The sequence below is a fragment of the Hemiscyllium ocellatum genome, chromosome 19 (assembly GCF_020745735.1).
Source record: "Hemiscyllium ocellatum isolate sHemOce1 chromosome 19, sHemOce1.pat.X.cur, whole genome shotgun sequence".
In the NCBI taxonomy this organism is placed as follows: Eukaryota; Metazoa; Chordata; class Chondrichthyes; order Orectolobiformes; family Hemiscylliidae; genus Hemiscyllium; species Hemiscyllium ocellatum.
In genome coordinates, this window is record NC_083419.1 from 53,176,699 (window position 1) to 53,194,855 (window position 18,157).

General features: G+C 39.3%; 1 protein-coding gene across 4 annotated transcripts in view; it reads right to left on the minus strand.

Moving 5' to 3' along the window:
* Positions 1-18,157, minus strand: part of cadps2 (Ca++-dependent secretion activator 2) — a 727,075-nt gene that overhangs the window by 208,788 nt on the left and 500,130 nt on the right. For all 4 annotated transcript variants that reach the window (XM_060839929.1, XM_060839928.1, XM_060839926.1 and 1 more), the window contains exon 13: positions 10,827-11,014. In XM_060839929.1, the coding sequence (XP_060695912.1) occupies positions 10,827-11,014 (188 nt within the window). The remainder of the gene's footprint in view (positions 1-10,826; positions 11,015-18,157) is intronic.

Below are 18,157 nucleotides of genomic sequence, written 5' to 3' on the forward strand. Positions count from 1 at the left end.
CACTAAGATCTAATAATCTGTATGGTCAGAACTTCACTTGTCATTGTACAGTGGATTGCAGCATTACAGTGGACTCTCAGCAGGGAATTGTCTTGATGCAGTCAGGTTGTTTCTGGAATCAACAGGTTAGAAAAATCCCACAGGCTGTGAGCTAGGAAGTGAAGATCATTAAAATCAAATCTTTAAAAATATTTTACACAGAGTATAGTTTGATTCTTACAAAGAGCATGATATAGAAGTTGGGAGACAGCATTTTTTTAAACATTTAGATTTTTAAAAATCTAGTAATTAATCTTAAAGGACATATTTTACAATTGACTATCAGAAAATTATTTTTCAAGACCAGATTGTTTACTCAGCAATAATTATTACTAAGACTGCTGTCAAAACTTCACTTACACTTGACTGAACAATGTGCAATGTTTTATGGGGCTTTTCATGTGAGAATAAAACAAAGGAAGCACTCGTCAGGTGAATGCATTGCTGGTTCTGGGGATGGGGTTGGGGATGTGAAGGGGGGCAAGTACATGGAGCAAAGTAAGACAGAGGAGTGAATGACAGACTGTGTTCCTCTGCCATGCAATACGCCTCACATTCTGACGAGTTTCAGAGCTGTAATGGTATTGAATTCAAAGTCCTTTATCAAATCTTCCACAAAATTCAGCTCATTACCGCTCTTGCTCTTGACCAACTTTCTTAATTCTTCGATCACTGTTACCATTGCCTTGCCAAAAGGCTTATATATCACAAAGGCAAGCTGCAATGGCAGGTTGTCCAAATATTGCTTTTAAATATGGATCTGTTACTGTCTTGAGCTCTTCCTTAAACTTTAGGCTAAATCATAAAGTAAAGATAATAATTGTCACAGTCCTATTAGTCCATAGTAATTGAGAGACAATTAGTGGTGGTTTACCTTGAGAGGCGAAGGGAGGGGCTGAGGCGGATAGTCTTTATGGTAAACTCAGCTGGTGCGGGAAATAAACCCACTGTTGGTATTACCCTACATTCAAAAATAGCCATTCAGCCAACAGAGCTAACCAATCACCTGCTTTAAGATTTGGAGCAGGGTGTAGAAGTGTATATTAATTCAGGCTCCAAATAGTGTTTCAGAGCTCATCCCTATAGTTAGTTGTCAATCACATTGCTGTGTGTCTGGAATCACATGTAAGCTAGTCCAGGTAAAGGATGGCAGTTTCCTTCTCTGAAATGCATTAGTCAACCAGATTGGTTTTTCCAACAAGTGACAATGGTCTTCATCAGATTTTTAATTCCAGACTTTTATTGAATTCATATTCCAACATAACAGGCTTCAAACTCAGGTCCCCAGAAAACTACCTGGGTTTCTGGATGAATAGCCCAGTGATAATATCACTAGGGCATCTCTTCTCCTTACAATAAGTTAAACACATTAGCTGGTTACAGTCACATCTCCCAATTAGAGTTTGTATGAATAACTTATAATTTAGAAGAGATCCTTTCCAAACACATTATTTAGGTATGCAGCCTCAACACCTGCAAGTACATTTAAATAAAACAAAGTACTATGGATGCTGGAGATCTGAAACAAAAACAGATTGTGGGCAAAATGCAGCAGCTTCTGTGGAAAGCATGCAGGCTTAACGTTTTGAGGCTGCTGACTCTTCACCACAGTCACCCAACTCAAAATGTTAACTTTCTTCCACCAACAATTTCTGATTTTGTTCCTGCAGGTACAAATTAGATAATTGTAGACTTTCATTCGTAAACAAAACACATGAAGAAGGCTTTGTGTGCCAGCAACAAATAATGCCTTTTTCAAGAAAATGCCTTCGGAAGGAAACCAGCCTTTAGAGTTATACAATGCAGTACCACCCTGATATCCAAATTCATGACTTAATTATCTTTTATTTGCAATTGATTTGCATGTGCTCTTATAGTTGATTAAACAAAACTGTTTAATGTCATAACTGTGAACACTTGAGAAATCGTTAGCGTAATTCTTGAAAACCTCCAGTTAGGAACCTAAGTAGCCAGGAACTTAGAGGATGGGGAAACTGGTTGTGGTCAGTGTAGTGATTATAATGAGGTCAGCCAGGTGGACGTCATAGAATATGAGTTCTCTGATTGGGGCTGTGAATCAGAGAACCCTGGCTGACAGATATGAATAGGAGTGTCAGAGGTTCTGTTCACTCTGAGAGTTGGCTCTGAAGGAGCTGGATCGGTGTCAAGCACTATTTGTAAAGAAAGGGTGACTTGGTGACAGGATACTGGACTCTGTGGAGTTCTTTCAGTCAGTCTATCAGTTTACCTAATATTCATCCATTTAAATGAATATGTTATTTGTAGAACCAAGTTGGCCATTTCATTCAAATTGAGGCAGTATTTGTTTCAAGCCAAACATATAGAGTGAAAGATAGGCTGAAATGTGAATTAAGTTAAGTAAAATAAAGCAAAGTTAAATGGAGTGAGTTGAAGTTGAAGTTAGACGATGTAATGAGTAAATTTTGCAACAAATGTATACTTTACATTGAGTATTAGTACTTAGAAGAATTAAAATAAAGAAGGGTTTGTTTAATTAAAGTCTGAGCTAGTTTCCTACTTTTGCCTTTCACACAAGGAAGGAATATCTGGGAAAAATATTTTGAGTACACCTCTCAGGCACACATCCTGCATTTTCATCATATTTTGAATCTTGCCAGCAGCGGGTGACAGGCATTGCCAATACAGCTGCCAGGATACATGTCCCCAACTTCTATCTCCAACAACAACCTGCATTTGCACTGCATCTTTAACAAAATGAAACACCCCAGATTGCCTCACAGGAAAGGTAGGTGGATCAAACTTTAACACAGTCACATAAGAATATATTAGGTGCTGTGACCAATAGCTTGCTCAAAACGTACATTTCAAGCCGTGTCTAAAAGATCAAAGGGAAGTAGAGACGTGGAGAGGTTCGGGGAGAAAATCAAAGAGGTAAGGACCTTGGCAACTGAAGGCACCAAAGGTAAAGCAACTAAAAGTCAAAATGCACAAGAAGCCAGCATTTAAGGAATACAGGTATTTTGGAGAATTCTAGGGTTAATGGGAGTACAGACATGGGAAGGGGTAAAGACAGAAAGGACTTTAAAAAAATAAGAATTTTCAGATTGGGTTAATGTCTAACTGGAAAACAATGTAGGGCAGTGAACAGAGGACTGGGAAAGAGCACAGGGTGCAAATTTGGAATATGGACGTGGACTTAGGATATGATAAAATGATCAAAGCCTTTGCAAGGAAAGGAAAAATTGGAATTGGGGTAAGAATTTAATGGGGTCAAGATTCAGTTTATATTAAGAAAGGTGATCACAGTAGGTCTGACAATTTCCATTGACTTCATACTGCATTTCCATCTCTAGAAACTGTCTGAGCTTAAACCATGATTGCTGATGATCTATCCAACCTCTCTTACCTATTCTGCTCCTGTGCCCATTCTGCTGTCACTTTAGACTTGACTATTCCAATGCCCTCCTGGTTGATCTTCTTTGTTCAATTACCTGTAAACTACTGTTCATCCAAGGCTCAGATCCTAACTTAATCAAGGTCTGCAAATGGATCATGCACTTGTTAATACTTATTGACTTCCAGTTACCTCAAGAATTACATTTGAATTCTCATCCTTACCTTTGAACCTTGAACTCCCTGAAGATCCCCATTACCACAAGAACATAGGAACAGGTGTGGGCCAGTCTGCCCTACAATACAATCATGGCTGATTGAAATCTTCAAAGACATTGATCCACCCATCCCCACAAAACCAGCACCCTACTGGTAATCAGAAATGTATCAATCTGTACCTTAAACATACTCAAAGATTGAGCTTTACAGCACCCCGAGATAGAAATTCCCAAATGCTCCGAGCAAAATAACTTCTCCAATCTCTAGTTTTTAAAATAAGCTTTAAGATATCATCCTAACATCTGTTTTTCAGCTCAACATCTGTCTATCCAAGTTTTGGTAGACATCTTTACCTAAAATATACTAAATAATTGGAATTTGTTGTCAAATTTTGTCCTCTTTATTTCTGGCAAACACTGTTCTGATAGTTTCTATCAAGTATCCATTCTTAATTCCTGCATCACAAGGTACCTTCTCCCTTAACTTGGATTTTCAGTCCTTATTCCCTTGCACCATTATGCATTTGTTTTGTGCAAACTTAAATTCTTCAAAGCCAATTTGAAGTGACTAAAGTAAATAACCTGTAAGATTATGAAAGTATATACACACAAATTCAGAATAGTAGTAAGCCATGTACTCCTCAGCTCTTCAAACAAATTGTAGTTAATCTGACACATCACAGTCCCATTAGCCACGAACTGCCTTACTTATTAAGAATCTACCTATCTCAACCATTTAAAGAAGTCAAAGATTGCTTCCACTGTCTTTTGAAGAAGAGTTCCAAAAACTCATGGTCCTGTGTGAAAAAAAATTCTCCTCACTTCCGCTTTAAGTGAGCGACCTTTTGTTTCTAACTCCCTTGTTCTAGATTCTTTCAAAGTTGAAATATCCTTCCCACATCCATCCTGTCAAGATGTCTCAGGATCTTTATATGTCCAACCAAGTCACTCTTAATTTTCTAAATTCCAGCAGATACATGCTTAGTTTGTCAAAGCTTGTCTGGAAAATATGGGCTGTCTTATTAGTCCAGTAAACCTTTTCCAAATTATTTCCAATGTGTTTACATCCTTCCTGAAATAAGGAGACCAATACTGTACATTGTACTAAATACCTAGCCTCATCTTGTATAAGTGAACCATGCCTCCCTATTTTTATAATCAATTTCTCTCACAATCAATAATAGCATTCTATTACCTTTCCTAATTATTTGCTGAAACTGCATACTAACCTTTCACAAATCATGCACTGGACCACTCACATCTCTCTGACTCTCTTGGCTCTGCAATTTATCACAATTCAAATAACATACTTGTTTTACATTGTTCCTACCAGACACGTTTTACATTTTCTCACATTATACTCCACTTATCTGATTTTCTTTGTCCACTTGCTTATCCTCTCGTTAAAGCCTCTTTGTGTCCTTGTCACAACTCTACTTCCCACCTATATTGCATCAGCAAATTTAGCAACCATATCTTTGGTTCCGATTTGGAGATGCCAGTGTTGGACTGGGGTGTACAAAGTTAAAAATCACACAACACCAGGTTATAGTCCAACAGGTTTAATTGGAAGCACACTAGCTTTCGGAGCGACGCTCCTTCATCAGGTGGTAGTGGAGGGCTCAATCCTAACACACACAATTTATAGCAAAACTTTACAGTGTGATTAACTGAAATTATACATTGAAAAATTGATTGTCTGTTAAGCCTTTCATCTGTTAGAATGCAGTGATAGTTTAACTTCTTTCATGTATAAATCACAAAAGCATTTTTTAAAAACGTTGCATTCTCGGGTTAGCTGTTAACAATGGTGATAGCTAGACAATATCTTTGGTTCCTGCATCTTAGCTATTTGCATAAATTGTAAAACGTTGCGGCTCCAGCTCTGATCACTATGGCACACTACTTGTTAGATATGGACAACCATTCATATAGAAAATGACATATTCACACTTACTCTCTAATTCCTATTAGCTTGTTAATTTTTCAGATATGTCATTATGATATCCTCCTACACCAGAAGTTTTAATTTTTCAGCTATGTCATTATGTTATCCTCCTATACCAGAAGATATAATTTTCCAACAGTAATTTTTGATGTGGCACCTTATCAAAAGCCTTCTGGTTATCCAGGTTTTGTACATCCAAAAGATCCCCTGTGTCGACAGCATGTTACTCCTACAACAAACTTCAGCAAACCAATTAAATATTGCTGAAAACAAGACATTTGTGTTCAATTTTTTTCATTTTGCACTCATCAGGTCAATTTACAAGAATACCAATGCAAAGTTGAACAATATATTTATCTTGCATTAAAAGAGTGTGCTGATTGATCGAAGCATTGCTATGGATAATGCACAGTTAGCTCATGACTGATAATTAATATCAAGCTTTGTTTAACATTAAACCAGTTTTATTCTGGTTGATAAAGGCTTTGTCCTGAGGAATGAACCAGAGAATAGCATTCACCTATGTTGTTCAGCTGAAACAGGCACAGAATGTGTATTTGGATTCTAACTTTTCCCTCCTTTTTCTCATTATTTTCTGTTTTAATGTTCTTTTGACCTACCACCCACGTCTGTGCAATTATATACCTTTACTTTAATTATGATACTATCTTTAACATTTTTAATTAACCACAGATGTTAAGTGCTAACAGTTTTTTTAATGTATTTATTATGAGCATTCTGAAATATCCCCTTAAATGTCTATCACTGCATCTATATTAACTTATTCCTTAGCATAATCTTCCTAAATTTAATTTTATCTTGAGACAGCTCTGCATTCATGCCCCCATAATTGCCCTGAATTAAGTTTGAAATACAAACTCTTTTGTTCCTCAAACTGAAGGTAAAATCCAATCATATTATGAATAGCGTTACCCAGGAGCGCTATGAGTTTATTAATTAATCCTACCTTATTGCACACAATACAGAACAACTTAATGTCAATTATCCAAATTTTGGATTATCCGAACATGATCTCAAGGTCCCATAAATACGCTGTCTGAACAATCAGTTATCCAAACAAAATACTCCCTGTCCTTCTTGTTCAGATAATCAGGGTTGTTCTGCTCCAGGTCTAGTGTAGTGTGTTCTCTGGTCAGTTCCAAAACGTTCTGTTCCAAGAAACTATTCCAAAAAGATCCTTTAAACTCATCTATTTTAGCTTTGCCCATCTCACTCTAACTTACATAGAGATAACATTTTCCAAAATTATTGCTGTGCATTTCAGATAAACTCCTTTTATTTCTTCATGTTCCACACTACCACATGTGTTTTGTATGAAGGTACCTAACTACTCCCACAAACTGCTTCCCAATATTACAATCTCTCTCTTTGACCTAAACTGTTTCGACATCCTGCTTTCCTGAACACAGACTGTCCCTCTCAATTGTGCTTTTGCCACCAGTCACTCCTTCACCTTTTCTTAGCTTCCCTGAATGTCAGGTTCCCTCCAAATTTTAGTCCTAATACATGCCACCTGTAGCTGTGTCGCCACAATTAAAAACAGATTGTACTGACATATTTCTATTCACCCTCACCACGTACTTGAAAACCCTAGTCTACTGCCCTAGGTAAGTGCTCATTAGACAACTGGCTGCAACATGTTTCAGGTGCAGACTGTTCCAATGATATAGCTTCAACTTTCGCCTGGACTGGTGCCAGTGTTCCAGAAACTGAAATCCACATCTGCCACACCAGTTTTTGAAATGTATCAGTTTCTCAAACCCTATTTGCCAATGCCAATTTGCCACATGACTCAGGTAATAATCTACCAGTTCTGCATCTCATTTTGGTGCCCAGCTCCTCGTACTGACGATGCAGAACTTTGTGTCTTGCCTTCAAGGAGCACGGTGACTGGATCTTTTCCTTTCTACTGTACATTCCACCCCAACCCTGGGCAAATGTCCCGAACCCTGGCACTAGATAAGCGAAACTGCCGCATATTCTATCCTGCAGACAGCAGCGTCAGTCATCATAATCACTAGCCCTCACTTTGCTGTCTACTGCTACTACTTCATTACCTTTTGTTCCCTCCACTTGAATGGTTTTGTGTACCATGGTCAGTTATGTCAAAACCCCCTACTTGTTCAAACAAGCTAAAAGAACCACACACATATTAGATAATTGTAAATGTTGAGGCTCCTATGGTTCTGCCCTCTGGGTCTCCTGTCCCTAAACACTGATCAAATCAGAGGAACCAACTGTAATCGGTGCCGCTGTTTCCAGCCTCCAGCTCAATGACTGTGGGCTATAGCTCCTTGAGCTGCAAACGTTTGATGAAGTGCACTTGCCCTTTATTACATTGGCATTCAGGAACCCCCACATGCTGTCACTGTGACTCATCATCTCCCCTGCCATTCTTAATGTGTTTAGTTAAGTAGCTGCTTCATTATTTTATTCAATTATTTATTTCCTCCTCTATTCACTTTATTCATCTTGTCACCATTTTTTCTAAGTTTTTAAGCGTATGATTAGATGTGAACCATCTCCCAGATACTCACAAAAGAGCTGGCTTGTTCCCCTGTTGTGAAATAAGAACTAATTCCTGCAGGGAAGCTCCTTACTCTAACTGCCTTACTCACTCAACTCCAAGCAGTCTGTTCAAAGTCACATTCAGTATTATATCATTGAAATGTGTGTAGTTATATGCTTTGAGTTAATTCACCTCCAGGTACAGAAATAAAAGCTCAAGCTAGCTTCCTTAACTAATTCATTTCAGTTCGTTTGATGGAGACCTGGTAATTCATTGCTTTAGTCTGAATGAAATATGGAACTTGAGCAGTAAATTTCAGTTGTGATAAATGTAGAATGCAAGCAAAAGTAAATTTTTAGATAGGCATTAAGATTCCTATACTCATCCAACTCTGTACAAGTCGCACTCAGTGCAAAATAGCCTGTGCTTAAATGGGTTAGCTCAGCTTCAGGTACAGAAAAAAAAGTTTAAGCTAGTTTCCTTAGTTAACCAATAAACTAACATTATTTTGCACCATTTTCTCCTATTTTCAGTGTGCTTTAAGTATCTTAGGCTAGAAAAACTATTGAAAATAACCATGAGGTTGCCGAATAAAGACCATCAAAGAAGTATGAACGAGAATCAAACAACTCAGGAAGCAGTGATCAAGTGACGAAACAGGGAGGACTGTAATGTAGAACCAATTGATTGTTCAATTTGGTGTTCACTGCAGAGGGAGCAGAAATTGCAACATACATTGGACAGGAAATGATGGTAAGGAACATGAAATTCCATTCTATCAGCATTTTCTACAGCCACTGCCCTTCACTGGGAGCACTTGATTGGAGAATCAGTCTTGCAAACTTTAACATGTTAAAGTGAACTGAGTAATTTATCAGTCAATTGATCAAACTGACGTTAGCAATCAAACAAGACTGGAATAAAGCTGGAAATTAAGCAAGAGGGGGTAAGCGCAATTATTTTTCTCCCTAACATTAGGCTTCTCAATTGAATTTGTCAGTACTTAAGAAAGAGCAGATATTCAGTTCTAGATGTATGCGAATTATGTTCCTTGTTTATTTTAAGTCTGTGTTTGATGGAAGTTTTAAGGCTCAGTAAATAATGGCCCTGCCTCTGAGCCAGGAACTCTGGACTCAAATTTCACTCCAGGACATGTGTCGAAGCACTAATAACATGGCCAAACAGATTGGGCACTAATTTCTAATTCCTTCCAACATAACCAATGGAAGAAATGCGGGAGATTCTTGGTCTGCTATGTATTGGACAATATTCAGATCCTCTCCCATCATTATCCAGGACACAACATGCATTCAAAAATACGTGTTGCCACAGTAACTCAGATTCCTCAAGGACACGATTGGTTCAGTTGACTGAATGACTGGTACGTTTCAAATTGGTGTCCAGAACACAGAATCTGATAACCCTGTTCCCCAGATAATACTATAGAGTTGAACAGTACGGAAACAGGCCATTCAGTCCAACTCGTCCATGCCAAATAAATCTAGTCCCATTTGCCAGCATTTTGCCCTTATTCCTCTGAAGTCTTTCTGCTCATATATCCACCCGGATACCTTTTAAGTGTTATATTTTACCAGGCTCCACCACTTCCTCTGGCAGCTCATTCCATACACGCACAACCCTCTGCATGAAAACGTTGCCCCTTAGGTCCCTTTTAAATCTTTCCCCTCTCACCTTAAACCTATAATCCCTAGTTTTGGGTCCCCTACCCTGGGAAAAAGACCTTGTCTATTCACCCTGTCACTGTTCCTTATGATCCTATAAACCTCTCAGCCCTCAGCCTCTGACAGTAAACAATCCCAGCTTTTTCAGCCTCTCCCTATAGCTCAAATTCTCCAATTCTCCAAGACCAGAATCGAAAACAGTTTTCCAAAAGTGACCTAACCAATATCTTGTACAGCTGCAACATGACTTCTGAACTCCAAGACTCAATGAACTGACCAATTAAAGGCAAGCATGCCAAATGCATTCTTCATTATTCTAACTACCTGGGACTCCACTTTCAAGGAACTATGAACCTGCACTCCAAGGTCTCTTTGTTTAATGGCATGCCCCAGGACCTTGCCATTGAGTGAATAAGTCCTGCTCTGATTTGCCTTTCCAAAATGCAGCCCCTCAAATTTATTTAAATTTAACTCTGTCTACTAGATGGAGTTGACTTCTGACCTGTCTTCAAGGCAGAGAAATCAAGAAGAGGAGGACATGTTTGATCTAAAGTCCCAAACATACCTGCCTTGCATTTTTGACTGTGCCTTTCTGTGGCCAATTTTTTCAACTCCTCTCAAAATGCCTTTAGATTCCTTGCTGGGGTATAGTATCACTGATGTTTGTTGGTCTGCAGGACCTGAGTCAAGTGGCTATCCTTTATATATGAACCTTGAAAGTATGTATCAATTGATTATTACATACTGTAGTTTTAATGATATTGGTTACAATCACTGCTTTCCTCTTAATAATGACTGTCAGTGGCAGTATTATGGCACACAAGGTTCATATATTAATTTGTGAAAAAAATAACAGGGTTACGTATCAATCCTATGTAAATGACACATATGTTCAACAATTTTTGGACAACTATCAGATGCATTATCAGGAAGGGGCTGTATGAGCACCCTGCTTATTGGATTGCATTTGTCTTTTCTTTAACTTGCACACAATCATTTGTCTTTGCTATTGATTTTTGAGTTTATAAAATCACCTGTTGCCGTGGACGTGAGAGGCACAGAAAGCAAAGCTGTAATGCAGCAGAGTTGGATCAATCATTGTGCCACCTTCTGCACGTTCTATCAGCTCCTTGAGATAGCAGAGATGCCGATGACATCCTCGCAGACCATAACGAGAACAGTATTCATCCAGAACAAAAACTTGGCCAGGACTAAACCAACCCTAAGAAGGTAAACAGAATAGAATTTAGTTATAATCATGTAATAACCTAGAATTAGCCACTTTTGTGTGAACCCACAGGAGATGGCGGAGATACTAAACCAGTATTTTCCATCAGTGTTTACTGTGGAGAAGGAGATGAAAGACATCGAATTTGGGGGAAATAGATGGTGACATCTTGAAAAATGTCCATATTACAGAGGAGGAAGTGTTGAATGTCTTAAAACCCATAAAAGTATACATCCTCAGGTACTGATCAGGTGTAGCCTAGAACTCTGTGGGAAGCTAGGGAAGTGCTTGCTGGGGCTCTAGCTGCAATAGTTGTATCATCGATAGTCACGGGTGAGATGCCGGAAGACTGGAGGTTGGCTAACGTGCTGCCACTATTTAAGAAAGGTAGTAAGGACAAGCCAGGGAACTATACACCAGTAAGTGTGATGGTGGTGGTGGGCCTGTTGTTGGAGGGAATCCTGAGGGACATGATGTACATGTATTTGGAAAGGCAAGGACTGATCAGGGATAGTCAACATGGCTTTGTGCATGGGAAATCATGTCTTATGAACTTGATTGAGTTTTTTTGAAGAAGTAACAAAGAAGATTGATGAGGGCAGAATAGTGGATGGAACCTAGGTGTTCAACAAGGTTCCTCATGGTGGACTGGTTAGCAAGTTTAGATATCACGGAAGAGAACTGGCCATTTGGAGACAGAACTGGCTTGAAGGTAGAAGACAGAGGGTACTGGTGGAGGGTAACTTTTCAGACTGGAGGCCTGTGACCAGTGGAGTGCCACAAGGGTCAGTGCTGGGACCACTGCTTTTCATCATTTATATAATTGATTTGGATATGAACGTAGCAGCTATAGTTAGTAAGTTTGCAGATGACACCAAAATTGGATGTATAGTGGACAGCGAAGAAGGTTACCTTAGAGTACAAAGGGATCTTGATCAGATGGACCAATGGATTGAGGATTGGGAGATGGAGGTTAATTTAGATAAATGTGAGTTGCTGCATTTTGCAAAGGCAAATCAGAGCAGGACCTACACACTTAATGATCAGGTCCTGGGAAGTGTTGCTGAACAAAGAGACCTTGGAGTGCAAGTTCATAGTTTCTTGAAAGTAGAGTCACAGGTAGATAGGATAGTGAAGAACGTATTTTCCTTTATTGGACCGTGCGTCGAGTATAGGAGCCGGCAGATGGCAGGTCATGCTGTGGCTGTAAAGGATGTTGGTTAGGCCACCTTTGTAATATTGTATGCAATTCTGGTCTCCCTCCTATCAAAAGGATATTGTGAAACTTGAAAGAATTCAGGTAAGATTTAGATTAGATTAGATTCCCTACAGTGTGGAAACAGGCCCTTCAGCCCAACAAGTCCACACCGACACTCCGAAGAGTAACCCACACAGACCCATTTCCCTCTGACTAATGCACCTAACACTATGGACAATTTAGCACGGCCAATTCACCTGACCTGCACATCTTTGGATTGTGGGAGGAAACCGGAGCACCTGGAGAAAATCCACGCTGACACACGGACAATGTGCAAGCTCCACACGATAGTTGCCCGAGGCTGGAATCGAACCCGAGTCCCTGGCGATGTGAGCCAGCAGTACTAACCATTGAGCCACTGTGCTACCCCATGCCAGCCCATGTTTCCGTGCTGTCCGTATCTATGAGTCTATGACACTGTTTTTGTTTTGATTCCCTGATTAAATTAATTAATTGTAATTATTAGGGAAATATACAATAAGAAATAAAATACTGGTAGAACCAAAATGAAAATAATGGGTGGCGGCTCAGTGGTTAGCACTACTGCCTCACAGCACCAGGGACCCAGGTTCGATTCCAACATTGGCCGACAGTCTTTGTGGAGTTTACACGTTCTCCCCATGTCAGTGTGGGCTTATTCCAGGTGCTCTGGTTTCCTTCCACAGTCCAAAGATGTGCAAGTTCGGTGGATTGGCTATGATAAATTGTCCATTGCGTCGAAGGATGTGCAGTCTGGATGGATTAGCCATGGGAGATGCAGGGTTATAAAGATAGGTGAATCTCAGTCGGGCTCTTCGGAGGGGCAGTGTGGGCTGAATGGCTGATGATTCTAAATGACTGATGGATGGCCTGGTAAGATATAGCAAACAGAAGCTCCAACTTGACCACGTTGTTCTTCCAGATTAATATCTCACAGGAAAGTGGAATCCAGCGTACACTCACAGCCAAACAATACAGAAGAACTTTCCCATCCATTATATTAAGTTGACATATCCAGCAAATTAAAAGAATACAGAGAAACCTTGATTATCCAGCATTCGATTATCTGAATTTCGGATTATCTAGCAAGGTCCCAAAGCTTAGCTGAATTGTGTCATCCGAACATTCAATTATCCTAACAATCGATTATCCGAACAAAATACTCCCCGCCTGTGTCATCTGGATAATTGAGGCTCCTCTGCAAAATTCAGAGAGATGAAGGGAGGCTCAAACTTTGACTTATTGTGACTGCATCTTTAAAGACTTGATCTGTAGAGTTGGTGAATGGAAGCAAATGTAAGACTATTTTGCCGTACAAGGGCACTGTGGTTAGCACTGCTGCCTCACAGAACCAGGGTCCCAGGTTCAGTTCCAGCCTCGGGCAACTGTCTGTGTGGAGTTTGCACATTCTCCCCATGTTTGCGTGGGATTCCTCTGGGTGCTCCCGTTTCCTCCCACAATCCAAAGATGTGTAGGTCAGGTGAATGGCCATGCTAAATTGCCCAAAGTGTTAGATGTATTAGTCAGAGGGAAAATAGGTCTGGATGGGTTACTCTTCAGAGGGTCGGTGTGTACTGGTTGGGTCGAAGGGCCTGTTTCCACACTAAGAGAATCTAAATCTAAATCTAAATATATCAGCTCTGAGAGACTGGGTTAATTGAGGCAAAACTTACTGAAGCACAGAAAGAGGAGTCAACACTTCAAACAAACATACTCAATACATTCCTGAGTTGTTAAAAAGGAAATCTGTATATGTGCAGGGTCCAATCATGAAAATCAGGAACCCAACAAAAACTGTAACTGAAGCTGAGACCTCAAGGTCACACATAATTGAGATTGAAACTAGTCAGTAAAAGAAAAGAAACAGTGTGTATTCAACCTACAATTGAGATGGGAAAACAGAAAAGAATGCAAAAGTTGGAAACATCGCTATCCAGGGAGACAACATGAACAACATTACCAGCAAATGAGACAACAGTAGCAATAGCAAACATGATTCCTGCAATAGCAGGGTCAATGTACACAATGCTGCCTGTGCAGTGTGTCAATTTACCAGTAAGAATTATAGATGCTAAATCTACCAGATGGAGGCATTACATTTTTCTGCCGAAGTGATATTATCAGAAATTTTTTTTTCCAAAAAAAAAACTTTATACAAGACTCTAAGAAGGGGTTTGGTTTATTTTAAAAGCCAAATAGTAGCCTACTTTCAAAAAATTAAATAACTGAAGCAGTTACATTCATAGAGGCAATGATTTAAAAAAAAGTGTCACAAATTCTTATAATATCTACTAATTATGTAAGTTTTGCAGGGAAGCACACTCGTGAGAGTTGGGAATACTCCTACCTTACTGTAGATCTAAATATGTGTAAACTCAACTCTGTGCCCCAGAAAGGACCTGGAAATACTTGGGCCCTGGAACAAAAGTCAGTAAATGAAACCCCCATCATCCAGCAAGGTTCATTCAACTGCACTTTCCAAATGTGCAACTATTACCATCTATGAGGACAAGGGCAGCAGATGGATGGGAACACTACTATCTGCAAAATCCCATCCTGACATGGACGTAAATCTCCATTCTCCACTGTTGCTGGGTTAAAATCTGGAATTTCCTCCCAAATCATATAGAGAGTGCACCTAACAAGATGGACTGAATAAATTCACCACTACATTTCCAATAGTCATTAAGGACGGACAATAAATGGTGCATTGGCCAACATCATACCCATCCTACAAAATAAATTTGAAACTTGACAATCAAATGGAAAAATATTGTATTTTATAATGCCTTTTTTGACCTTGGAATATCCTGGTGTTTTACAGCCAATAAGCATGCTGTTGCGACTATAAATGGACACAATCATGGAATGTGAATACCAAAGTAATCACAACCTGCGATATCAAGGACTAGAAACAGACTAGCGAACTGATTTAACATTCTGCCTAGGATTCAACATTGTTGGGAGAAGGTGCTGATAATAATCAGTTTTTGTCCTATTTACAGGAACCTGTATTGTTGATTGCATGGAACATCTTGTGAGAATGCCACAAAGGCACTTTAAACATCTTGATCATTATAATGTTATTTCAACATATACTTGAAGATTTAAAAAATGCATAAAACATTTCAGAACTACTTTTGTTCGTTGAGAATGAAGTTTCCATAATTCAGGGTGACTCAATATTCAGTTTAATCACTTATTTATTGCAAACTCTGCCTACTTTATGTAATGAACCCCAGCCTTGACAAACCTGAAAATGGAATACAATGACAAGAAAATGACAAGTAAGCATCATAAGCCTTATACTTGACACAAAAGAGGCAAGGACACAGTATGTGCGAGAGTCATTACTCACAATGCTGAGGTCCACATGCCATTAATGGTGTATTTCTTGTTGGACCCTTAATTGTGCTATGGAAGCAATTCATATTGAGGAAGAACACAATCAACTCACACACCAAATCAATAAAGCAATCTCTATTATCTCTCTCCTTATATGCCAAGGGCAGCAGAAGAGAAAGAATACATTTTTTCATTAAATTTTCTGCAGGAAAGTATTGAATTAGGAACTTTCAATGTTCCAGCCTTTAAGAGAAGGTTGATTCTTGCGTCGAATCATTCAACTGAGCGCTAAACTGCATTTGAAAGGATGTGTTTTATAATGTACATGAGCACGGTGTGCCACAGGACTAAGAAAGGTTACTGCTGAATGGTCAGTTGATGCTTACATGATAGCTCCTCTCTATGGTTATGTAACCACTTAAGGTCAACGACAATTTTAAAATGTCAATTCTGCAGAACTGGAAGGAGGAACAAAACACTGAAGACTGTGCACATGTATAACAGGCAATTTTGCCCGTTGCATCAAACAATCTATGCTCTATGCACCAAAAAAAATGATAAATGCAACACATTTCATGCGATATGTATTGCTGCTTCTTTGACCTCAGAATGCCTGAAAACACTTTACAGTTAAAGTAGTTTTGAAGTACAGTCTCTGTTGAAATATACACAAAACTGCAGTCAAGTTGTAGACAGGAAGTCCCACAAACAGTAAAGTGCTAATTGCCAGATATCATGTTCTAGCAACGTTAGGAGACAGATAATGATTATTCAGGGGAGGATTTCCTGTACTTTGAAATGGTGGCAAGAGACGGCTTGTGTTCAGCCAATGGAAGGGGTAGGGATCAGGTCGAACATTTCATTCAAAAAATTGCATCCCCAACCAGTGCCAGTGTTCCCTTAGTGCTGCGCAGGAACTGCCAGCTTAGATTACAGTTCTGGTCTTCAGAATAGGTCTTGAACTCGTAAAATTCTAACTAGGTAGTAGGAGAGTTGCTAATGTGAAGTATGTTATTTTTTATTTTCGACTGTGATATCTTCCATTTAACCGGGAACATCTGCAGTTTCCACCAAAACCAAAGAAAGACATTCCTTAGAAAAACTGACCCTTGCTGTTTTATAACTTTTGCAAGCTAAATTTCTAAGATTAGAAGAGGTGAAATTACTGACTGAATATCTGGAAGTGTATCATTTTACCTTTCCAAATTAAACTGGATCTGGGCCTGATAAACATACAACATGAACAAGAAATAAACCTAGAAGGCCTAAAAATGCAAACTTTGTCCATTTGTTAGAACAAATGTGTACACTACTCTGCACCAATGGTGAATAATCCAGTAAAATATAAAGGGTCAACTTCTACAAGAAGTCCTGAGAAGTCTGCTCCAACTCTGTAATAACAGGACAAGAGTCGAGAGTGCAGTGCTGGAAAAGCACAGCAGGTCAGGCAGCATCCGAGGAGCAGAAAATCAACGTTTCGGGCAAAAGCCCTTCATCAGGAATGCTCAGGAACCGATTCGTTATGCCACATAATTAAGCAATTTAGGTAGAAGATCAGACAGCGAGGATTCTGGGTAATCCAAGATGGAAGACGGGATAAATTTCTGGCTGTAACAGCTGCTCCTTTACTGAGGTATTTTAGGTGTTGGAGGTGATTTCTTCGAATTTCAGGAGCAGCAATTACTGTTTTATATGCTGCTGCATTGCTTTGGAACGCTGGAGAAAAGAAATTCAAAACAACAGCAGTTTTAAAAAGGGAGAGATACAGACAAAGGAAGCACCTGGTGAGGTCAGTGCAGGAGAGAGACACCACAGTGAACCTACACAGTTACTGTCTTTACTGTTTGAATTCATGAATTGCTGGACATCGGAGTGCGTCTCGGGAAAATTAACCAACAGTGAAATTCATAACTGATCTTGGAGGAACTATTTGGGCAAAGTCACAGCACAGAAACAGATAAGTGAATAGTTTTAAATGTGGCCTACAGAAAGTGTGCAGTAGTGGGTTCTTCCTTGATTATATGGTTTTTGAGATATGTCTCTTCATTAAACTTAAAATATAAGCCATAACTATTAATTTAACCTGGAGCAGTGTTTTGTAGAGGAATAAGACAGTGTTATTTTCTGGGTCTGTAGATTGTGAAGGAGCAAAAATGACCTTTAGTAGAGTGATATGTGCTTCTTGTCAGATGTGGGAGTTTAAGGAGATTTTACAGATTACTGTGGATTATATCAGAGATAAATGCTGTTGGTTGTGAATCGTATCAGATCGAATGGATCGGTTGGAGAGACAGTTAGAGGCAATGAGGAATTTGCAACAGCAATGGTATGTGATGGATGGCAGTTATAGGAAGGGGGAAAAAATCTCAGATACAGTCACATAGATGGGTTAACTCCAGGAAATGTAAGAGAGGTAGGCAGCTAGTGCAGGAGTCTTCTGTGGCCATCCCCATTTCACACAAATATGCTGTTTTGGAAAATGTAGGAGGTTATCGATTCACAGGGGAATGTAGCACGAACAGCTAAGTTTTTGGTATTGAGACAGACTCTAATAC